This window comes from Triticum aestivum, chromosome 2A (assembly GCF_018294505.1).
Source record: "Triticum aestivum cultivar Chinese Spring chromosome 2A, IWGSC CS RefSeq v2.1, whole genome shotgun sequence".
NCBI lineage: Eukaryota > Viridiplantae > Streptophyta > Magnoliopsida > Poales > Poaceae > Triticum > Triticum aestivum.
Window position 1 is genome coordinate 60781301 of NC_057797.1, and position 25731 is coordinate 60807031.

At 46.1% G+C, this 25731-nt stretch overlaps 1 protein-coding gene across 1 annotated transcript; it reads right to left on the minus strand.

Annotated features, from left to right (window-relative positions):
- Positions 1-355: 355 nt before the first annotated feature.
- On the minus strand, positions 356-1767 carry LOC123184709 (protein PYRICULARIA ORYZAE RESISTANCE 21). Its single transcript, XM_044596788.1, has 3 exons — positions 1712-1767; positions 1509-1590; positions 356-1384 (listed from the first exon to the last, which is right to left on the minus strand). Exons 1-3 carry the CDS (start codon positions 1721-1723, stop codon positions 534-536), a joined length of 945 nt encoding a protein of 314 aa, XP_044452723.1. The 5' UTR covers positions 1724-1767; the 3' UTR covers positions 356-533.
- Between the last annotated feature and the right edge of the window lie 23964 nt (positions 1768-25731).

Consider the following 25731-nt stretch of genomic DNA (forward strand, 5'->3'; position numbering starts at 1 on the left):
ATACTTCGCTATCATACACAACCTAGGTGGCGAATTTGCCTTTTAAATTTCCGTATGCCGAGACCCTCTACACATATCATTGTGTTAAATAGTGGATTATGCCAAATAGCAGCGGTCCTTTAAATCAACTATAACGAGGGTATAACCGGCTATTTCATAACTTTTTCTGACAATTGTACAGAAACCTATAGGCTATCATTTAGCGGCACTCTGCTCAAAGCCTCAAACTGCTATAGCGTGGGCTATAGCCGGCTATTTAAAAAATTGATAAATACTAGCATTTTCGAACTTTTAGTGCCCCAAAAATTGAAATTATCTATACAAAGCTACATCAATTGTTCGGAGAACATATATTTTCACACTGAGAATGTACGTGGCAGCTACACCTTCTTTGCTGCGGATAGACATAAACAAATACAGTACTGTGCACGAAACATACAGGGCAAATATGGAACATCTAAAACACGAAAAACAACGTGCAGAGAGGTCGAACAGCGCATGCATGCATGCACGAACGGTCGCTGGCCTGAGAATCACATGACGGTGCACGCACTGGGCGGGTACTCCTCGTAGATGAACCTCCCCTCCTGCACGATCCGGCAGCCCTTGCACCCTCTGCACGACGACGCCGGCCCGCCGCAGCCCATCGGCGGGGGCTGCATCATCTGCAGCGGCGTCGGCATCGCCGGCGGCCACGCCCCGTACGCGCCGCCGCCTCCGCCGCCACACGAGCCGCACCCTCCTCCGCAGTACGCCGAGCCTCCGCACGGCTGCCTCTTCGGGGTCGCCGGCGCCGCCGAGGGCGGGTGCTGAGGAATCGGGTGCTGAGGGTGGTGGGGGGCGGGGTACGCCGGCATCTGCGGCGGCTCGCACGGCCACTGCGGCTGCTGGGGCTGCGGGTACTGGTGCTCGCCTCCCCAGTGGCTCGGGTCGCTGCACGGCCACGGGTAGCAGAGGTTACAGATCTGCGTGAACTGCAGGTTCACAGTCGTCGACGGCGCGGCCGGTTTGGTCTCCTCCTTGGATTTGGGCTTCTCCTCCGGCTTCTTATCATCTGGCTTCTTCTCGTCGGGTTTCTTCTTTTCCTCCGGCTTCTTCTCGTCGGGCTTCTTCTTCTCATCCGGCTTCTTCTCGTCCGGTTTCTTGCAGCAACACTTGCAGCCATCGGCGGCCGGCTTCTTCTCCTCGGGCTTCTTCTCCTCTGGCTTCTTCTCCTCCGGCTTCTTGGCATCGGGCTTCTTCTCTTCAACGATCTTGATATCCTTGATCGCCTTGCAGGCCTTGCATCGCGGCTTCTTGGACAGCTTCGCCGTGTCGAATGGGCCAGAGATAGTCACCGTGTTCTTCTTCGTGTCGAAAATGATGGTCCTGATCTTCTCCTTCTCTGATCCATCAAAGTTAATTGCATCGAAGTTAATAAGCAAAACATAAAAGGATTCCACTTCTTATTACAGGGTTAATTTGACAAAATTAAATCGAGTGCTTGACTATTGTATTGTACTACGTACCTTGGAGTTTGCCTAGCACTTTCTGAATCTTCTTGTAGCATTTCTCGCATTCGAGGTTGGCTTCAATGATCAACGTGGATACCTGGTGGATACAAGCATGGCAGGAGAATCAACACAAAGAGCTCACAACACCATCACTACAACTTCGAAATTAACCATGCATGCAAAATTGCACGCAAGCATGCATGAAGCAGGGCACTCACCTTCTCTGCCATGGCTGGGGCTGAGCGAACTCCAAGTCTCCAACGAACGTTTAATCGCAGGGTTGCCGCAAAAGGAAGAGAGAATATATATAGGGGACTCGTCCTATAATCCAGTGTTGCTGCAGCACGCTTGTGGTCACGATGAGATGGCGTGGCAGTGGTTGCGTTCCACCAACGCCATGACCCGTCACACGCTAGTCCAGGCCAAAAACTACAATTTTTTAGCCAGGCATAATCGAATAGGAACGCCACATTTGCGCACCCACCGTATATTGCACCCCAGGAAAAGAACAAAAATATAATTGCATGCACAGCGCCGGCATAGCCGGTGAAGGGGGAATATGGCATCACATGAGCGTGATGAAGACCTAATCCGTAGTTTAAGCATAAGATTCGGGGCAACAACATTTCCCCGCCATGATCACCACGGAGCATGAGCTAGCCCGAACATGGGACAAATAAGTCGCCGTAGTTGGTCCGGACACTGCTGGCACTACGCCTGGGCATGTTGCCAAAACGCCACGAGGCGAACCTTCTCACGGCTTGTTTCCCGTACCGGGGTGCATAGAAAACGCGCATGTCGGCCGCACCGAGCCGTCCTCACGTACGTACATGGAACTCGATGACGATTTGGGGGTATATCTTTCGGAGTTTCGGTGATGGGTGAGCTGCAACAACCCATCGATCGGCCAACCTCATGTCCAAGTGAGAATGATCACGTAGATGGCTAGCTAGGCTGCGTACACATGGCATGGATGCCAACAATGGTCAACGACGACAGCTACATGAAATGATCGGCTGGCTAGCATGTACGATTGGATCGTCGCCGACCACCGGTATGGACGGGTGGGCGGCAAGGTGCTGCAAACCGGGGGAGAGCATGTCGTGGAGCATCTTTCTTGTGACCTGGGTTGTTTGCTATACTGATTAACGCGCGTTTAAGCGCTGTTGCGGTGGGGCCGGATTTGGCTACGGCGAGGTGACGGAGTGGACGGAGGCGCCGCCGAGGTGGCGGAGGGGCAAAAGGGTGTTTCAGCCTGGAAAAAAATCACAACTTTTTTCTTGCGACAAGACTTATATTGGAGTTGTAAGGACCTGGTCTCACGCTTCCAACCTGTAGACCAACTCTATCGGACGACATCTGGCAGTACGAATCATAAAGCATCCGGGCAGCTTCTTCTCCCCCGCTGTGAAAACGCATCTGCCATTCCTTTGGCAAGTTCGCCATGCGCCCATGCTCGCCGCTCGTGCTTTGCCCCCGTTGGTGCACATGATGTCTGCCGCTGTTGCTCTGTCCTCGCCGGTGCAGCCACACTCCTCAGCGCCGGCTTGATTTCCCTTCTACAGAAAATACTGCAACACCGCTTTTGCTGCAAAGGGAGGGGCGCATTGGATAGTCAATTGTCAGGTCCATCCAATGCATGGTCAGCAAGGCGGTGAATATTCCTCGGTTATCCATCAAAGGACGCGCAGAACTTGGTACCAAAACAACCCCTATGAGAGACTGTAAAGGGAGGCACATACAAGATTATGATTCTTATTTCAACCATAAATTGCAACTTGTGCATCACTTGTCAGGTTATAACATTGATTATACTTGTCTTGCGTACAATGGGTGTAAACATTCAAATTTGTGCATCCATGATATTCGGATTATCTAAAGTATTTGCTTCTACAAAAGTTATGTTTAATCCCTGCCAACATCTCCCATTCGGTTAAATCCTGGGTACCATTTAAAACCAAGTTTAATGAACAAGGTTATCTACATGTATCAAGATTTTGTGCCAAGCACCACAGGTTATTCATGTGATGAATAGAATTGTATCGAGAGAGACAATGGAACAAATGATTCAAACAACACTTTATTGATGATGAATGAGCACTTATATACAATGGGAACAGTTGCCTCGGAGGGACACGATGGTCCGTAGAGATGCCATTCCAGGAACCGCTGTGACGGTTGCTGGAAGTGTGCAACCGCACATCTAGGAAGGAGCGGGGATTATTCCTTAATAACCACAAGAGTTATTTAGTTTTAACAATTCATGCACAGGTTGAGCACATAAGAAGTAAGACAACCAGAAAAGAAGATAAAGACATATAGCAACAAAAGTAGAGAGCTATAATACTATGGGTAAAAAATACCACAAACTAATACAAGACAAGTTCATAAATTTGCCAATAATTATTTAAGGGCTGCACCAACTCCTGGACCCCCAAAGCTGCAATTGGCGTGTTTTTTGTCAAGCCAGTACTCCCTCCAGTCCTTTTTAGTTTGCATATAAGTTTTGTTCGAAGTCAAAGTATCTCTATTTTGACCGAACTTATAGAAAAAAGTATCAACATTTACAATAGCAAAACATTATTGTCAGATTCATTATGAAATGTAGTTTTGTAGTATATATATTTGGTCTAGTAGATGTTGATATCTTTTAATATAAATTTGGTCAAACTCAAACTTTGTAGAGTTTGATGTCAAACTTTGTAGAGTTTGACTTGACACAAATCTAATACGCGGAGTAAAAAGAACCGGAGGGAGTACAAAGAACAGTAGAAGTAAAAATGACATCCAGATCCGTAGATCACAACTAACGACAACAAAAGGCACTAGAGCGAGCCGAAGATGCATCGCCGTCATCGCCCCTCCATCACGGGAGCCGGGCAACCTTGTTGTAACAGACAATTGGGAAGTCGCCGTGTTAAGGCCCAATATGAGAGGCCCAATATGACGTAGCAATATGACATGCACGCCAGGACAACAACCATCGCCGATGAAAAAAACATAGATCAGAAGGATCCAACCTGAAGACAGACGAACACATACGATGATACGAACGAAATCCAACAAAGACAAACGCCGACCAAATCCCGACACTAGATGAACAAACTGGGGCTAGACAGGGAGAACCTTAGTCCAACTTCAAAGAGTCATTGCCATCTCTTCTTCCTGCACTGGACACTAGACGAACACAGAAAAGCACCTAAAAACGAAGTAGGAGCCTTCCCACCAGCAAGGGCCGAGATACACAACACATTCATGGTGTAAGGCCACAGAAGGCGAAGCCAATCTGCAGCGGCGCCAACAGGTGGCACAGATTCCTAAATCGCCCTTGCGCAAGCGCACGAGGTGAAGGGCCAGGAGACGTACATGTTTTAGCCCCTAGCTTTCCACTATAATATCCAGCGAAAGACACTTCTTTTAAGTGATACTCCCCCCGTCTCAAAATATAAGAACATTTTTAACACTAGCATAGTGTCAAAAAAGTTCTTATATTCTGGGACAGAGGGAGTAGAAAAGAAAAGCAATGGACAACTACTGTTAGAACAAAGAAATAAACTATGGTTTAAAATGCGTCTGTTTGACATGGGGTCATGGGTTGCTATGGAGGGTTCAAAACAGGTCAAATTTTGAGTCTTTGTGCAGGATATTTTTTCAGGAAATAATGAATGTAGTAGGAGCAAAGGATAAGGATTGGTGGTTTCTTCTCGCTCCCAAGTCCATACCAGGGATGTATGGTTTCTACCAGAACTTTATCATAGTCTAGTAGCCGATAGCCCGATACTCACCAAATAGTAATGAGGATACAAGCAGCTCGACCAAACAAATGACTTTTATGCCTTACCATTTTCATAACAATATTTAGTAATGGTTGTGTGCAAAAGAGTTCACCATAAACAACAATAAAATACGTTCACAAGTTTGCCAATTAATTATTTAAGGGCTGCAGTAGCTCATGGACCCCCAAAAGCTGCACTTGGCACCTGAACATTCCATGAGAAGCACCATAGAGCAACGATACTTCCAGTACAACAGAGTTTACCATAAACCATAAGACAAGACGAGTTCATAATTTTGCCAATTAGTTATTTATTTAAGGGCTGCACTACCTCCTGGACCCCCGAAGCGGCACTTGGGACCTGACCAAAGGTAGATAGATACACATGTGTCAATCTAACGAATCATTTCGGAAAGTGTATGAAAGACACTTTTTTAGGTGATACAGTAGTAAGGAAAGCAATGAACAGCTACTGCTAGAACGGAGAAATAAATTCAGTTTAGTGGTCTACTTGTTGCCAGTATTTTCACAATGACAAAACCTAAAAAATAACACAACTATTTAATACATTTTTTGAAAATTTGGTCTGCTAAGCTTGTCAATCTCATGGCAATTAGAGCAAATTTAAAATGCCTCTGTTTTACACGGGTTGCTGCGGAGGGTTTAAAACAGGTCAAATTTTGAGTCTATGTGCAGGTTTTCTCATGAAGTAATGAAGGTAGTAGGAGCAAAGGATAAGGATTCGTAGCTAACTAATTGCATCTTCTCTCTGCCAAACCCATATGAGCAATGTATGGTTTCTCATGATCACAGCAGAACTTGATATTGTCACCATAGTCTTGTTGGCGATGCTCGGCCAAATAGTATTGGGGATCTAAGTAGCTCGACCACACAAATAACTTCTATGCCCTACACTTCTCATGAAAGAATTTAGTGATGGTTGTGTGCATAATGCAAGCTAAAGAAGACTGACTAAACATAACAGGTTGACGATGGCAAATGAACAGTCTTTTATACCCTAAAAAACCGAAATTGTCTGCCAAGTTCACTACACATAAGAGCATAAGACATACATGCAAATATAGAAAATAATAAAAACTACTCCCTCCGTCCCATAATGTAAGACATTTTTTAACACTACAATAATGTCAAAAAGCGTCTTACATTATGAGACGGAGGGAGTAGATGAGTTCATATAATAATGAAGTAATGCACAGTAGCGCTGGAAGAGCTTGGACTATTTTTCTTACTACGTGGAGGAAACAGCCGAGCAATCTCCGCCTTAGTCATATCTGCAAATGGGCCCAGTTGCGACACTTGCGACGATCCAGAATTGTTATTTTTGTACACAGACATTGCACGAGCCCTAAATGACCTGAACCGGCGGGTCATTTCTTTATGGTCACGAGATACCCCCCGATACTTGCACCAGCATTTATACAAGGCCCACAGGGATTCCTTGGACTTAATGGAATTCTCATCAACCAGGGGAAAGGTTTTTTCTGGATCGATGTCTGCCGCAAAGCCGCTGAGTGCGAGATTTTCTTCTGACTCGGAACCGTCTGCCATTCAGTAGCACAGAGTTAAAATTCGATTGTAAAATAACATCATTTGTAATAATGCTCTCAACGGAATTGATTTGATTGAAGGCAGAGACATTAAGATATCATGAATCATCATAAACCAGTTTTTTAACCACTTAGTTTTACTAAGAAAAATATGCTTGCTAGATGTCCGAATGAATAGTGCCCAATCTCTGCCTGCTTATTCAAATAGATCTACTGACAAGAAGAAATAATATGGGAATTTAGGGTATTATTAAATTCAGATCCAAGTAAGGCGAATTCCTTTTCATATCCAAAGCCCAAGAATCCTTAGTATTCAGATACAAATTCTGAAAGAGTTATCATCCAATTAAGGAGAATTCCTTTGGAATTCGGGATTCAGATCCAATTTCGAAAAGAGCTATCAAAATAACATGGGAATTTTAGGTATGAAATTCAGATCCAAGTAAGAAGAAATACTTTGGGAATTTTGGCATTCAGGACTTAGATCCAAATTACGAAAGAGCTGTCTCGGATTACCTGCAGCTGCAGACATGCGACGGATGGAATCGCCAGTCAGATAGAGCCGGGGGAGACACGGAGAGATGCCACCAGCAGTATCTCCAATGGGGCGTGATGCTAGGGCTGCCCGAACGAGCTTGTGCACGATGGAAGCCATAGCCTATGTCGGGGCGTGGTTCTGGAATTAGGGTTTTTGTGTGTTGCCGGTCCCCGATTTATATAGATCGAGGGCTCTCTTGAAGCCGTTGGACCGCTCTCGCCTTCGATCTCCTCCGCACACAATCATACACCGAGCGTCAGCCCAGGGCATGTGTGGGCTGTGCGGCCGAAACTGAGAGGCTCCTGGTAGGATGTATATAAAGCCCATCGGGCCAACCCAGCGAATCCAGCAACCCAAGAGAGGGGAATGAAAACCTCAAAAAGGAAAACAAAAAAAAAGCAGGGAAGGAAAACCTCAAAAAGAAAAAAAAAGCGGGGAATGAAAACCTCAAAAGAAAAAAGAAAAATAGAGAGAAAAGAAGTCCCCTCGTCAAAAACAAAAGAAAGGGTTGATAGACAAAAACAAGGGAAGAAGTAACGTAAAAAAAGAGAAGTGAAGAAGGAAAGGTGCTAGGCTACCCACATACGCAGGAAACATGAGCAACGCCCCCGAAAAAAAAACATGAGCAACTCCAACGGTTCCCCTGTCTGTGAAGTAACCGCCGTTTACAAGAAATTGGAGCAAAAAAACATCTTCAACAGTTCTCGTAAACTGATTTATCTTTAGAGGATCCTGTAAAAGAGGTCATTTCTCCCCGCTGATTTATGGGGAGATGACCTTCTCATATCTTTTTGAAGGGATCATAACCGCTATGAAACTTCCACGTGCAACCTGTCAAACGCCCCCGCCCCACCGGAAACTCGCGGTGCGTCGGAGTGCTTCCGCTGCCACGCCAGGACGCCATCGTGTTGTCGCGCCACCATGCTGGATGGATGCCACCTCGCCACCGCGCCACTACGCTAGGAGGACGTCGCGCCGCCGCCTCTCGTGCCGCCACACGCGGCCCCTCGCTGGCGGCACCAATCACCTGCGCCGCCGCCCGTTGATACGTCTCCAACGTATCTATAATTTTTTATTGTTTCATGCTATTATATTACCAATATAAGATGATTTATATGCAATTATATATCATTTTTTGGGACTAACCTAGTGCCCGTTGGCACTTGTTATTTTTTGTTGTACCAAACGAAGTCCAAACATGATGAAATTTTACGATGGTTAAACTTGACGATGTAACACCCCAAAAATTTAACCATGATTTGTTAGTTAAAATTTTGCCTTGGTAAATAAAATTTTCATTTTTCTGGATTTTCTTTGATTTCAGAACCACTCTTTTCTTTGATATTGTGGAGTTTTCACCTCAAGTGAAAACTTTTCAAAAACATTGTTGGACTTGCATATCTTCCCAAGATCATTTCTTTTTATCAGTGGAATTTTATTTCTACAAATTATTTCTTTCTGAGATTTATTCCTTTAAAATGATTTTTCATTAGTTTTAGAGCTCTATTTGCACTACAACCATTTGATAAATGCATTTAAAATTTTCACCAGAAATTGGGGATGTCATGTGATGTTCCTAAATCACTTTTATGCAAAAATATCTTTTAGTCATTGGAGATTTTGAGCCCTACCTCAAGTTTTCAAATATGGTCCAGTTTGTAAGATTGCACTACAACCTATTTAAATATTTCTTTAAAGTTTCCATCAAAATTATGGGATGTTAGTAGGAGTATATTATTCAACTTTATGCAAAAACCCATTGGTGTTCTTTGAAAAAATTGAGCAAATCATCCTCATCTTCATTCTGGTCCAGCTTGGTGAATTGCACTGCAACCATATTTTTTCTTGTTCTTTTTGCCATGGGATTTGTCCTGCTTGAAGTACACCCTTCCAAACCCCTAAGTCCAGGAGTTTAGACCCATTGGAGTATTTTTGGTGCATGTATTAATGCCTTTTATTTTTTGTCCGGAACTGAAGATTTGCAAAACTTGCAGTAGCAAGTTTCTGGTTTTGCCCAAATGGCCTTGCCATCATCACCTACACCTAAAGAGACCCCAACCTAGAGATTTTGGCCACCCCAAAACATGCCTAGAAGCCCATGGCATTCTGTCAAACACTTTGTGTGCATAGCCAGATTTGACATGATTTTTAGTTTGCATTGTGAACTTGATCCTCTGACCCAACAAACTTGTCCACTAAGCTCCTAGCCACCCCTAACCCAGACCTGTTAACTACCAGCCTCGCTCAAGCCCTCTAGCACACGATGGCATTACGTCGAGCACTTGGTGTGCGTGCTCTGGGCACGGCCAGAGCGCGGGTTTTGCATGTGCATGCGCCCGAGTCGCCGCGTCTGGCCCTTGGCCTTTGCTCGCCTGCAGAGCGACGCCCGCCCTCATCCACTCATCAGAGTCATCCGGGTCACTCCTGGAGCCCCGCAGCGCCGCCGTCAGGTCGGCCATGGCAGCTAGCGGACGGCCGCAGTAGGCTACTGCCATGGACGGCGCCGCCCGAGCCACAGCCGCGCGCCAGCTGCCCCTGGAACAGCCCGAGCTTATCCTCAAGCACGTCCGCTAGCGCCCGTCGCCGCCACGCGCCCCCTGACTACAGAACGGCGGTTCGCCGACGATCTTATTACCGGCCGCCGCGAAACCGACCTCGGCCGCCTATAAAAGGGGCCCCAAGCTCCTCCAAACCCACAGGCCACCTCAGGCCATTCCCCTAGTACTACCACGACCAGCAATCGATGGCGGGAGGCCTTCTTCCTCGTCTCCGGCCAGTTCGGCCGCCGCCACACTCCGGTGCTGTGCGTCGCGAACAGAGCCTCTCCAGTCCATCCAGTGTCACCGTTCTCCTCCCCTCGACCGTGCGGAGCTGCCCAGCCTCTCAGCTTCGACCGGGCAACACCGTAGCCCAAACCCCCAAATCCTCCCGAAGCCACCTCCGCCGCGGAGCTCGCCGCCGGCGACTCCCTTCGTCCCCGCCAGCCTGTCGACCACCGGGAGGACCGCCCTGGACTGACGGATCCATCCCTGCCCTCGGAACCCCGTGGGGACCCGCGGTTCGTCGACGGCGATCGCCGGAGCCCCGCCTCTGCTCGGCCAGAGGAGAAAGAAGACCGCGGGCGACTGGTCAAACCTGACCAGTGGGCCACATGGACCCACTGTCAGTGACCCCGAGCCGGCCCGCGCTGTTTTAAGTGGAGGCGTAAACCCAAAAGTATGTCTCCTCCATCTCGAAAACGTATTCTTAATCGAACCGTTTTCTTTTTCTGTTTTATTTAAAAACAGAGTTTTGACTGAGCTTTGACTGGCTATACCTTTTAAAATATAAGTCCAATTGATTTGATTCTTTTTCTGTTGTTTCTCAAATTTGGTCTAGTTTATTTTCATATTTATTTGAAAAATTTCCAAACAACTTTTTTTTACTATTTTGAAACTATGTGTTAATTCAAATTTTCTTAAATAGGAGTTTTGAAGAAGAAGGCAACTTTCAAAAAAAGTGCACCCCCACTTGCATACTCTTGAAGGCAATCATTCTGAACCCTGGCATAATATTTTTTGTGAGTTGTTTGATACGGTTACAACCCCACCTTGACATGGAGCATTCGTTATTTTATGTGATGATATGTGAAGGAAATATGCCCTAGAGGCAATAATAAAGTTATTATTTATTTCCTTATATCATGATAAATGTTTATTATTCATGCTAGAATTGTATTAACCGGAAACATAATACTTGTGTGAATACATAGACAAACAGAGTGTTACTAGTATGCCTCTACTTGACTAGCTCGTTAATCGAAGATGGTTATGTTTCCTAATCATAGACATGAGTTGTCATTTGATTAACGGGATCACATCATTAGGAGAATGATGTGATTGACATGACCCATTCCATTAGCTTAGTACCCGATCGTTTAGTATGTTGCTATTGCTTTCTTCATGACTTATACATGTTCCTATGACTATGAGATTATGCAACTCCCGTTTACCGGAGGAACACTTTGTGTGCTACCAAACGTCACAAGGTAACTGGGTGATTATAAAGGTGCTCTACAGGTGTCTCCAAAGGTACATGTTGGGTTGGCGTATTTCGAGATTAGGATTTGTCACTCCGATTGTCGGAGAGGTATCTCTGGGCCCTCTCGGTAATGCACATCACTTAAGCCTTGCAAGCATTGCAACTAATAAGTTAGTTGTGGGATGATGTATTACGGAACGAGTAAAGAGACTTGCCAGTAACGAGATTGAACTAGGTATTGAGATACCAACGATCGAATCTCGGGCAAGTAACATACCGATGACAAAGGGAACAACGTATGTTGTTATGCGGTCTGACTGATAAAGATCTTTGTAGAATATGTGGGAGCCAATATGAGCATCCAGGTTCCGCTATTGGTTATTGACCGGAGACATGTCTCGGTCATGTCTACATTGTTCTCGAACCCGTAGGGTCCGCACGCTTAACGTTACGATGACAGTTTCATTATGAGTTTATATGTTTTGATGCACCGAAGGTTGTTCGGAGTCCCGGATGTGATCACGAACATGACGAGGAGTCTCGAAATGGTAGATACATAAAGATTGATATATTGGGCGATTATATTCGGACACCGGAAGTGTTCCGGGTGATTTCGGAGAAAACCGGAGTGCCGGAGGGTTACCGGAACCCCCCCGGGAGAAGTAATGGGCCTTATGGGCCTTAGTGGAGAGAGAGAGGGGCAGCCAGGGTGGGCCACGCGCCCCTCCCCCTCTGGTCCGAATTGGACTAGGAGAGGGGGGGCGGCGCCCCCTTTCCTTCTCCCTCTTCCCCTTCCTTTCCCCCTCCTAGTAGGAGTAGGAAAGAGGGGAGTCCTACTCCTACTAGGAGGAGGACTCCTCCTCCTGGCGCGCCCTGCAAGGGCCGGCTGGCCTCCCCCCTTGCTCCTTTATATACAGGGTGAGGGGGCACCCCAAGACACACAAGTTGATCTTCGTGATCGTTCCTTAGCCGTGTGCGGTGCCCCCTTCCACCATATCCCACCTCGGTCATATCGTAGCGGTGCTTAGGCGAAGCCCTGTGATGGTAGAACACAAAAATCATCACCAGGCCGTCGTGCTGATGGAACTCTTCCCCGACACTTTGCTGGATCGGAGTCCGGCGATCGTCATCGAGCTGAACATGTGCAAGAACTCGGAGGTGCCGTAGTTTCGGTGCTTGATCGGTCGGGCCATGAAGACGTACGACTACATCAACCGCGTTGTTATAACGCTTCCGCTGTCGGTCTACGAGGGTACGTAGACAACACTCTCCCCTCTCGTTGCTATGTATCACCATGATCTTGTGTGTGCGTAGGAATTTTTTTGAAATTACTACGTTCCCCAACAGTGGTATCAGAGCCTGGTTCTATGCGTAGATGTCATATGCCGAGTAGAACACAAGTGAGTTGTGGGCGATATAAGTCATACTGCTTACCAGCATGTCATACTTTGGTTCGGCGGTATTGTTGGATGAAGCGGCCCGGACCGACATTACACATACGCTTACGCGAGACTGGTTCTACCGACGTGCTTTGCACACAGGTGGTTGGCGGGTGTCAGTTTCTCCAACTTTAGTTGAACCGAGTGTGGCTACGCCCGGTCTTTGCGAAGGTTAAAACAACACCAACTTGACAAACTATCGTTGTGGTTTTCATGCGTAGGTAAGAACGGTTCATGCTAAGCCCGTAGCAGCCACGTAAAAATTGCAACAACAAAGTAGAGGACGTCTAACTTGTCTTTGCAGGGCATGTTGTGATATGATATGGTCAAGTCATGATGCTAAATTTTATTGTATCAGATGATCATGTTTTGTAACCGAGTTATCGGCAACTGGCAGGAGCCATATGGTTGTCGCTTTATTGTATGCAATGCAATCGCCCTGTAATGCTTTACTTTATCACTAAGCGGTAGCGATAGTTGTAGAAGCATAAGATTGGCGAGACGACAACGATGCTACGATGAAGATCAAGGTGTCGCGCCGGTGACGATGGTGATCATGATGGTGCTTCAGAGATGGAGATCGCAAGCACAAGATGATGATGACCATATCATATCACTTATATTGATTGCATGTGATGTTTATCTTTTATGCATCTTATCTTGCTTTGATTGACGGTAGCATTATAAGATGATTCCTCACTAAATTTCAAGATAAAAGTGTTCTCCCTGAGTATGCACCGTTGCCAAAGTTCGTCGTGCCCAGACACCACGTGATGATCGGGTGTGATAAGCTCTGCGTCCATCTACAACGGGTGCAAGCCAGTTTTGCACACGCAGGATACTCAGGTTAAACTTGACGAGCCTAGCATATGCAGATATGGCCTCGGAACACTGAGACCGAAAGGTCGTGCGTGAATCATATAGTGGATATGATCAACATAGTGATGTTCACCATTGAAAGCTACTCCATTTCACGTGATGATCGGTTATGGTTTAGTTGATTTGGATCACGTGATCACTTAGATGATTAGAGGGATGTCTTTCTAAGTGGGAGTTATTAAGTAATATGATTAATTGAACTTAAATTTATCATGAACTTAGTACCTGATAGTATTTTGCTCGTCTATGTTTGATTGTAGATAGATGGCCCGTGGTGTTGTTCCGTTGAATTTTAATGCGTTCCTTGAGAAAGCAAAGTTGAAAGATGATGGTAGCAATTACACGGACTAGGTCCGTAACTTGAGGATTATCCTCATTGTTGCACAGAAGAATTACGTTTTGGAAGCACCGTTGGGTGCCAGGCCTGCTGCTGGAGCAACACCAGATGTTATGAACGTCTGGCAGAGCAAAGCTGATGACTACTCTATAGTTCAGTGTGCCATGCTTTACGGCTTAGAACCGGGTCTTCAAAGACGTTTTGAATGTCATGGAGCATATGAGATGTTCCAGGAGTTGAAGTTAATATTTCAAGCAAATGCCCGGATTGAGAGATATGAAGTCTCCAATAAGTTCTACAGCTGTAAGATGGAGGAGAACAGTTCTGTCAGTGAGCATATACTCAAAATGTCTGGGTATAATAATCACTTTATTCAACTGGGAGTTAATCTTCTGGATGATAGCGTCATTGACAGAATTCTCCAATCACTACCACCAAGCTACAAGATCTTTGTGATGAACTATAATATGCAAGGGATGGAAAAGACTATTCCCGAGCTCTTCGCGATGCTAAAAGCCGCGGAGGTAGAAATCAAGAAGGAGCATCAAGTGTTGATGGTCAACAAGACCACTAGTTTCAAGAAAAAGGGCAAGGGGAAGAAAAAGGGGAACTTCAAGCAGAACAGCAAGCAAGTTGCTGCTCAGGAGAAGAAACCCAAGTCTGGACCTAAGCCTGAAACTGAGTGCTTCTACTGCAAGTAGACTGGTCACTGGAAGCGGAACTGCCCCAAGTATTTGGCGGATAAGAAGGATGGCAAGGTGAACAAAGGTATATGTGATATACATGTTATTGATGTGTACCTTACTAGAGCTCGTAGTAGCACCTGGGTATTTGATACTGGTTCTGTTGCTAATATTTGCAACTCAAAACAGGGACTACGGATTAAGCAAACACTGGCGAAGGATGAGGTGATGATGCGCGTGGGAAATGGTTCCAAAGTCGATGTGATCGCGGTCGACACGCTACCTCTACATCTACCATCGGGATTAGTATTAGACCTAAATAATTGTTATTTGGTGCCAGCATTGAGAATGAACATTATATCTGGATCTTGTTTGATGCGAGACGGTTATTCATTTAAATCAGAGAATAATGGTTGTCCTATTTATATGAGTAATATCTTTTATGGTCATGCACCCTTGAAGAGTGGTCTATTTTTGATGAATCTCGATAGTAGTGATACACATATTCATAATGTTGAAGCCAAAAGATGCAGAGTTGATAATGATAGTGCAACTTATTTGTGGCACTGCTGTTTAGGTCATATCGGTGTAAAGCGCATGAAGAAACTCCATACTGATGGACTTTTGGAACCACTTGATTATGAATCACTTGGTACTTGCGAACCGTGCCTCATGGGCAAGATGACTAAAACGCCGTTCTCCGGTACTATGGAGAGAGCAACAAATTTGTTGGAAATCATACGTATAGATGTATGTGGTCCGATGAATGTTGAAGCTCGTGGCAGATATCGTTATTTTCCCACCTTCATAGATGATTTAAGCAGGTATGGGTATATCTACTTAATGAAGCATAAGTCTGAAACATTTGAAAAGTTTAAGGAATTTCAGAGTGAAGTTGAAAATCATCATAACAAGAAAATAAAGTTTCTACGATCTGATCGTGGAGGAGAATATTTGAGTTACGAGTTTGGTCTACATTTGAAACAATGCGGAATAGTTTCACAACTCACGCCACCCAGAACACCACAGCGTAATGGTGTGTCCGAACGTCGTAATCGTACCTTACTTGATATGGTGCGATCTATGATGTCTCTTACAGATTTACCGCTATTGTTTTGGGGTTATGCTTTAGAGACGACCGCATTCACGTTAAATAGGGCACCATCGAAATCCGTTGAGATGACGCCTTATGAACTATGGTTTGGCAAGAAACCAAAGTTGTCGTTTCTCAAAGTTTGGGCCTGCGATGCTTATGTGAAAAAGTTTCAACCTGATAAGCTCGAACCCAAATCGGAGAAATGTGTCTTCATAGGATACCCAAAAGAGACAGTTGGGTACACCTTCTATCACAGATCCGAAGGCAAAACATTTGTTGCTAAAAATGGATCCTTTCTAGAGAAGGAGTTTCTCTCAAAAGAAGTGAGTGGGAGGAAAGTAGAACTTGATGAGGTAACTGTACCTGCTCCCTTATTGGAAAGTAGTACATCACAGAAATCGGTTTCTGTGACACCTACACCAATTAGTGAGGAAGCTAATGATGATGATCATGAAACTTCAGATCAAGTTACTACTGAACCTCGTAGATCAACCAGAGTAAGATCCGCACAAGAGTGGTACGGTAATCCTGTTCTGGAAGTCATGCTACTAGATCATGATGAACCTACGAACTATGAAGAAGCGATGGTGAGCCCAGATTCCGCAAAATGGCTTGAAGCCATGAAATCTGAGATGGGATCCATGTATGAGAACAAAGTGTGGACTTTGGTTGACTTGCCCGATGATCGGCAAGCAATTGAGAATAAATGGATCTTCAAGAAGAAGACTGACGCTGACGGTAATGTTACTGTCTACAAAGCTCGACTTATTGCAAAAGGTTTTCGACAAGTTCAAGGGATTGACTACGATGAGACCTTCTCACCCGTAGCGATGCTTAAGTCTGTCCGAATCATGTTAGCAATTGCCGCATTTTATGATTATGAAATTTAGCAGATGGATGTCAAAACTGCATTCCTGAATGGATTTCAGAAGAAGAGTTGTATATGATGCAACCAGAAGGTTTTGTCAATCCAAAGGGAGCTAACAAAGTGTGCAAGCTCCAGCGATCCATTTATGGACTGGTGCAAGCCTCTCGGAGTTGGAATAAACGCTTTGATAGTGTGATCAAAGCATTTGGTTTTGTACAGGCTTTTGGAGAAGCCTGTATTTACAAGAAAGTGAGTGGGAGCTCTGTAGCATTTTTGATATTATATGTGGATGACATATTGCTGATCGGAAATGATATAGAATTTCTGGATAGCATAAAGGGATACTTGAATAAGAGTTTTTCAATGAAATACCTCGGTGAAGCTGCTTACATATTGGGCATTAAGATCTATAGAGATAGATCAAGACGCTTAATTGGACTTTCACAAAGCACATACCTTGACAAAGTTTTGAAGAAGTTCAAAATGGATCAAGCAAAGAAAGGGTTCTTGCCTGTGTTACAAGGTGTGAAGTTGAGTAAGACTCAATGCCCGACCACTGCAAAAGATAGAGAAAAGATGAAAGAAGTTCCCTATGCTTCAACCATAGGCTCTATCATGTATGCAATGCTGTGTACCAGACCTGATGTGTGCCTTGCTATAAGTCTAGCAGGGAGGTACCAAAGTAATCCAGGAGTGGATCACTGGACAACGGTCAAGAACATCCTGAAATACCTAAAAAGGACTAAGGATATGTTTCTCGTATATGGAGGTGACAAAGAGCTCATCGTAAATGGTTACGTTGATGCAAGCTTTGACACTGATCCGGATGATTCTAAATCGCAAACCGGATATGTGTTTACATTAAACGGTGGAGCTGTTAGTTGGTGCAGTTCTAAACAAAGCGTCGTGGCGGGATCTACATGTGAAGCGGAGTACATAGCTGCTTCGGAAGCAGCAAACGAAGGAGTCTGGATGAAGGAGTTCATATCCGATCTAGGTGTCATACCTAGTGCATCGGGTGAAGGAATCCAGATTTCACAAGAGAACCAAGCACATCAAGAGACGCTTCAATTCCATCCGGGATCTAGTCCAGGTGGGAGACATAGAGATTTGCAAGATACATACGGATCTGAATGTAGCAGACCCGTTGACTAAGCCTCTTCCACGAGCAAAACATGATCAGCACCAAGGCTTCATGGGTGTTAGAATCATTACTGTGTAATCTAGATTATTGACTCTAGTGCAAGTGGGAGACTGAAGGAAATATGCCCTAGAGGCAATAATAAAGTTATTATTTATTTCCTTATATCATGATAAATGTTTATTATTCATGCTAGAATTGTATTAACCGGAAACATAATACTTGTGTGAATACATAGACAAACAAAGTGTCACTAGTATGCCTCTACTTGACTAGCTCGTTAATCGAAGATGGTTATGTTTCCTAACCATAGACATGAGTTGTCATTTGATTAACGGGATCACATCACTATTAGAATGATGTGATTGACATGACCCATTCCATTAGCTTAGCACCCGATCGTTTAGTATGTTGCTATTGCTTTCTTCATGACTTATACATGTTTCTATGACTATGAGATTATGCAACTCCCGTTTACCGGAGGAACACTTTGTGTGCTACCAAACGTCACAACGTAACTGGGTGATTATAAAGGTGCTCTACAGGTGTCTCCAAAGGTACATGTTGGGTTGGCGTATTTCGAGATTAGGATTTGTCACTCCAATTGTCGGAGAGGTATCTCTGGGCCCTCTCGATAATGCACATCACTTAAGCCTTGCAAGCATTGCAACTAATAAGTTAGTTGCGGGATGATGTATTACGGAACGAGTAAAGAGACTTGCCAGTAACGAGATTGAACTAGGTATTGAGATACCGATGATCGAATCTCGGGCAAGTAACATACCGATTACAAAGGGAACAATGTATGTTGTTATGCGGTCTGACCGATAAAGATCTTCATAGAATATGTGGGAGCCAATATGAGCATCCAGGTTCCGCTATTGGTTATTGACCGGAGACATGTCTCGGTCATGTCTACATTGTTCTCGAACCCGTAGGGTCCGCACGCTTAACGTTACGATGACAGTTTCATTATGAGTTTATATGTTTTGATGTACCGAAGGTTGTTCGGAGTCCTGGATGTGATCACAGACATGACAAGGAGTCTCGAAATGGTCGAGACATAAAGATGGATATATTGGAGGACTATATTCGGACACCGGAAGTGTTCCGGGTGATTTCGGAGAAACCCGGAGTGCCTGAGGGTTACCGGAACCCCCCCGGGAGAAGTAATGGGCCTTATGGGCCTTAGTGGAGAGAGAGAGAGGGGTGGCCAGGGTGGGCCGCACGCCCTTCCCCCTCTGGTCCGAATTGGACTAGGAGAGGGGGGGCGGCGCCCCCCTTTCCTTCTCCCTCTTCCCCTTCCTTTGCCCCTCCTAGTAGGAGTAGGAAAGAGGGGAGTCCTACTCCTACTAGGAGGAGAACTCCTCCTCCTGGCGCGCCCTGCAAGGGCCGGCCGGCCTCCCCCCTTGCTCCTTTATATACGGGGGCAAGGGGGCACCCCAAGACACACAAGTTGATCTTCGTGATCGTTCCTTAGCCGTGTGCGGTGCCCCCTTCCACCATATCCCACCTCGGTCATATCGTAGTGGTGCTTAGGCGAAGCCCTGCGATAGTAGAACATCAAGATCGTCACCACACTGTCGTGCTGACGGAACTCTTCCCCGACACTTTGCTGGATCGGAGTCCGGGGATCGTCATCGAGCTGAACGTGTGCAAGAACTCGAAGGTGCCGTAGTTTCGGTGCTTGATCGGTCGGGCCGTGAAGACGTATGACTACATCAACCGCGTTGTTATAACGCTTCCGCTGTCGATCTACGAGGGTATGTAGACAACACTCTCCCCTCTCGTTGCTATGTATCACCATGATCTTGTGTGTGAGTAGGATTTTTTTTGAAATTACTACGTTTCCCAACAATATGATCATATGCATGAGTGCATAATGAAGATTCTTTGTTGTTGGAAATGGATATGCTTGTGATAGTAATCACCCTCGTATGACTTTCATGCCTATCGGAAGGAATCTGGGAAAGACTCTGTCTTGGGTAGACACAAGCTTGTCCCTAGTTCGTCGTCGAGACGGTTGTGTCCGGTATGGCATGATGAGGTATGATGAGAGGTGATTCTGTCTGGTGGTTGAAATATATTTGTTATGCTAATCATGCAGGGAATACTGAAACCTCCTGAGTCGACCATAGATCGAGTCTTGTTCCAGTAACCCCCATACTTGTTTCGTGCTACCACTTGTCCCTGCCATAGGTAGGGTACGGTTCAGTAAGTTGTCAATCCCTTTCTAGCACACACCGTATAGAGAGGCCATGGTGGAATATACCGACTGCAGCCAGTAGGCATGCCAACTAGTCCGGGGGCATGGGTGTTTTCGGTTGGAGCCGAAGGGGTAGCTCCCCTAGTTTGCGCGCGTTATAAATTTTGTGATCCCATGCTAGTCGAGGTTGTAGCCTCCCCACTTAGAGTTTCGCTTAACATGTCTCGTGGGTGATTCCAGACACCGGTAAAGTTAAGCTGGTGTGTGCGAGTCAGGTGTGTTTTCAATTAAAAGACCATAGACGGAATTAGTCCCGATGGACTAAAGGAATCCGTTACCCGTGGGTAAAGAGTACACCCTCTGCAGAGATTATATCTATTCGAATAGTCGTGTCCATGGTTAAGGACTACAGTCTGGGATGGGTCAAGTGTCGGTCTTAGTGTCGGTGTTCGGAGGAAAGATGGCTAAACCAAAACATGGATCATGACATGTGACTCATGATGATTATGATTATCATTATTATGGACTAACCATTTACATTATTTGAATTATTGAGTATCCCTGGGACGGTTCTACCTCCTGGATATTCACTGCGATTATTCTCATATAAGCCCTTTATGTGGTGTCGCGGAGACGCCCGACTGTGGCATGCTTATTATTCTATTACTTTATAAAGCCCTTTATGTGGTGTCGCAGAGACGCCCGACTGTGGCATGCTTGTTATTCATTTACTTTATAAAGCCCTTTATGTGGTGTCGCACAGACGCCCGACTGTGGCATGTTTGCTACTTATTTCCTTTATAAGCCCTTTATGTGACGTCGGTCAGACGCCCGACTGAGGCATGCTTTATATTATTATCCTTTCGAGGCGTCGCTTCAGACACTCGATCGGTGCATTCTATTTCTACTCCCTTATTGCATATTCATGTTGTAGATGAATAACCTGCTGCGTGCATCATGGATGTTTATTTTGTAACAGAGGTGTGATCATAGAATATTTCAGAGCATGATTATCATTTGTTATATTATACCTGTGTTCATAATGTTTGCGAGTACATTCAGAAGTACTCACTGGCTTGTCCCTGGCTATTGTCTTGGCCAGATTTCTTGCGTGGAGAGGAGCCCTGCGATGACAGCCCCGGAACCTAGGCAGTGATGATAACAGTCTCGCGAAGATAGGAGTTATCTAGGTCAGCTGTTCCTGTGGGAAATGGAGTCCCATAGACGCTGATGATCCGCAATCCGCTTCCGCCATCAACCACTAGAAACCATTTGCTGTACTCATAGGCCAGAATGGTCTTGTACTACATATCTTGTATTTTGCTTGGAGTTTCTGTATCAAGTTGGTGCCTCATCAGCTAATAGTAATCCTGGGGCTGGTGAGCACAAGGGCCATTTTCTGGGAAATTAATATCCTGAAAATCCGGTCCTGACAACCTTGGTATCAGAGCCAGACTGACCATTGGCTAATCCTATCTTAGCCAGGTCGAAAAACCTAGGTTAACCAACCCACCAGACCTTAACCTAACCCTAGCCAAGCTTCTCATGTAAGATAGCCACATAGTGACCTCGACACCTTTTGGCAGTCGGTGCCCAACCTATCAGCCTAGCATGTCGATCACGCGCTAGTGACCGACACCTAAAGTGTCTCATTCGCAAGCGTGCGAAGGAAGACTCCGTCCCCTTTTTCTATAAAAAGGGCACGCTAGCCTCAACCCAGCACAGCACAGCCTCTACACCAAACCGAGCTAAAATGCCTGGACCCGTGGTTCACAATGAGAACACAGCAACCAACCTTGGAGGTTTTGCGAACATGCTAGCAAACCTCACCCGCCATGCCTTTGCATTAGAAGAGCCCCCAGAATATGTTGTGTACCAAGGGCCCATGGGCGGTGAGAGCCGTCAATTTTGGGCCACTGTGCACGTCTATGGTAGGGGTCTATCGCCAGAACGCCCCTACAGGTTCACCGGAAGGACAACTTCCTTTGAGCCACAAGCCATCCAACTAGCTGCTTGAGAAGCTATAGTTCAACTCCGACACTTGTCGCCCAGAGTTAACTGTCGCTCGTTCTACTACTACCCCAGCCGTGACGGGTATGGTAGGCCACCCCAGGTTGCCAACGGAGACCACGAGACGGATCCTGCATTGTTGCATCTGGTGCGCTATGTAAGTGCACTAGAGGAACTGTTTGATCAAATCACCCTTGATCTGATCGCAGCTCGTGGAGAACTGGTTCACCGAGCCCCGGCAAGAAGAGAAGATGAGCTCGACACCGACAACCCAGTCGTGCTGTTCGGACAACCGATCGACTCCTTGAGGTCAACCCCAGCCATCGACCAAGGTGCTTTGGTGTCCCCAGAAGTGCTTCATCGCCTCTTGGGAACACGCTCCAACGGGATTGTGGCCAACAATCCCCGCGATGGTCATCATCGCTACCCCGACCCTGCGGTTCCTCAACCCCCTCCAGCAAACCCCGATGGTGAAGCCCTTGGAGAAGCCTCTGCGCCCACAAGGCACGCCCGCTTAGATATAAACGAGGTAGACTGAGTCACTCGAATAGTACTAAGTCATAGTATGCCCACGCCCCGTAATTGTGTGGTCTTGTATCGCCGTAATTAAATGCTGTCTGCTTCTGCGCCCATATTTTAAATAATAGTCATGCATAAGTATGTTGGTGTACGGTTACATTTTTAATTCCGGGCGTAGCTACCAAAAACCACCCCCACGACACCCACAGTAATATGTCACTTTGTGAGATATATGTATCTGTGGCATTGACCCCGACCCCATAGAGCAGAATCGACAAACTAGTTGCCCCTCACCGTGATTAATGACCCAGCCCAGATGCTATATAAAAGGGCACCTCGTGACCTTACCAAGTATCCCTCACCTTGTGCACAACTCTCACAGCCATTTCTTTGCCATGCCGAGCCCTAGAATTTATCTGAGAACTCCAGATGCAACCCCAGGCAGCTTTGTTAAAATATTGTGGGACTTTACCTGCAGTACTATGAGTTCTATCCATCCACCCAGTACGAGTTGCTCAAATCGAGGATCACCCCTTCCACCTCGAAATATTGGGCAGTGGTGCACATCCCTCCCACAAACCCAAACCAAGACCCAACGGAGGTTTCCTTCGTGGGGAAATCTATGCCTACTCCGCAGATGACCATAGAAGCTGCTACGTACGAAGCGCTTGCTCGCCTTTGATTCGCGGTACCCTATGCCAGCGAACGAGGGTATTATTACTTCCCGAGTCGTGCAGCACCCGGAGAAGTAGCATCTTTTCCCGGTGGACGAATTGAGAGGGACCCAGTACTGGCCAACCTTACCCAGTATGTCATCGCTCAAGAGCGTTTCACCCAGCGAGTAATGGGTTCTCTCCAGAGCCTCGCTGATTTAAATCCTCAGATCGCCATCGGCAGACCACTGAGGCCCGACCAGGAGAGACGCATTCATCGACTAGTCAATCCGCTTCCCCCGATAGAAGATGAGTGTGCCCCAATACCAGAGACGTTTTCTCAGGACCCTGTCTATTTGCCGTTTTCATTGTAGGCGTCATTGCTATGTTTATTGTCCCAACATTTATTTATGTGTTGCAACTTGTGCGTGGTATCCTAAATTTGTGCGATGAGTTAAATAATTGGTTTCAATTAATGTGAGTAGTTTTTACTGCTAATAATTTTGATTAACTAATTCCACTCGCGATAAATTCTGAAGTGAGATTTTTTCTCTGAGCTGTTGCAGCATATACCTCTCAGCGACATAGATTTTTTTATGGTAAAAGCAATATTTTCAAAACAGCCCTTAGCAAATCTCGAGGACGAGATTTTTCTTAAGGGGGTAGTGTTGTAACACCCCAAAAATTTAACCATGATTTGTTAGTTAAAATTTTGCCTTGGTAAATAAAATTTTCATTTTTCTGGATTTTCTTTGATTTTAGAACCACTCTTTTCTTTGATATTGTGGAGTTTTCACCTCAAGTGAAAACTTTTCAAAAACATTGTTGGACTTGCATATCTTCCCAAGATCTTTTCTTTTTATCAGTGTAATTTTTTTTCTGCAAATTATTTCTTTCTGAGCTTTATTCCTTTAAAATGATTTTTCATTAGTTTTACAGCTCTATTTGCACTACAACCATTTGATAAATGCATTTAAAATTTTCACCAAAAATTGGGGATGTCATGTGATGTTCCTAAATCACTTTTATGCAAAAAATCTTTTAGTCATTAGAGATTTTGAGCCCTACCTCAATATTTCAAATCTGGTCCAGTTTGTAAGATTGCACTACAACCTATTTAAATATTTCTTTGAAGTTTCCACCAAAATTATGGGATGTTAGTAGGAGTATATTATTCAACTTTATGCAAACACCCATTGGTGTTCTTTGAAAAATTTGAGCAAACCATCCTCATCTTCATTCTGGTCCAGCTTGGTGAATTGTACTGCAACCATATTTTTTCTTGCTCTTTTTGCCATGGGATTTGTCCTGCTTGAAGTACACCCTACCAAACCCTTAAGTCCAAGAGTTTGGACCCATTGGAGTATTTTTGGTGCATGTATTAATGCCTTTTATTTTCTGTCTAAAACTGAAGATTTGCAAAACTTGCACTAGCAAGTTTCTGGTTTTGCCCAAATGGCCTTGCCATCATCACCTACACCTAAAGAGACCCCAATCTAGAGATTTTGGCCACCCCAAAAGATGCCTAGAAGCCCATGGCATTCTGTCAAACACTTTGTGTGCATATCCAGATTTGACATGATTTTTAGTTTGCATTGTGAACTTGATCCTCTGACCCAACAAACTTGTCCACAAAGCTCCTAGCCACCCCTAACCCAGACCTGTTAACTACCAGCCTCGCTCAAGCCCTCTAGCACACGATGGCATTATGTCGAGCACTTGGCGTGCGTGCTCTAGGCGCGGCCAGAGCGCGCATTTTGCACGTGCGTGCGCCCAAGTCGCCGCGTCTGGCCCCTGGCCTTTGCTCGCCTGCAGAGCCACGCCCGCCCTCATCCACTCATCAGAGCCATCCAGGCCACCCCTGGAGCCCCACAGCGCCGCCGTCAGGTCGGCCATGGCGGCTAGCGGACGGCCGCAGCAAGCTACTACCATGGACGGCGCTGCCCGAGCCACAGCCACGCGCCAGCTGCCCCTAGAACAACCCGAGCTTATCCTCGAGCACGTCCGCTAGCGCCCGTCGCCGCCACGCGCCCCCTGACTACAGAACGGCGGTTCGCCGATGATCTTATCCCCGGCCGCCGCGGAACCGACCTCGGCCGCCTATAAAAGGGGCCCCGAGCTCCTCCAAACCCCCAGGCCACCTTAGGCCATCCCCCTAGTACTACCACGGCCAGCAATCGATGGCAGGAGGCCTTCTTCCTCGTCTCCGGCCAGTTCGGCCGCCGCCACACTCCGGTGCTGTGCGTCGCGAACAGAGCCTCTCCAGTCCATCCACTGCCACCGTTCTCCTCCCCTCGACCGTGCGGAGCTGCCCAGCCTCTCAGCTTCGACCGGGGACCACCGTAGCCCAAACCCCCAAATCCTCCCGAAGCCACCTCCACCGCGGAGCTCGCCGCCGGTGACTCCCTTCGTCCCGCCAGCCTGTCGACCACCGGGAGGACCGCCCTGGACTGGCGGATCCATCCCTGCCGTCGGAACCCCGTGGGGAGCCACGGTTCGTCGACGG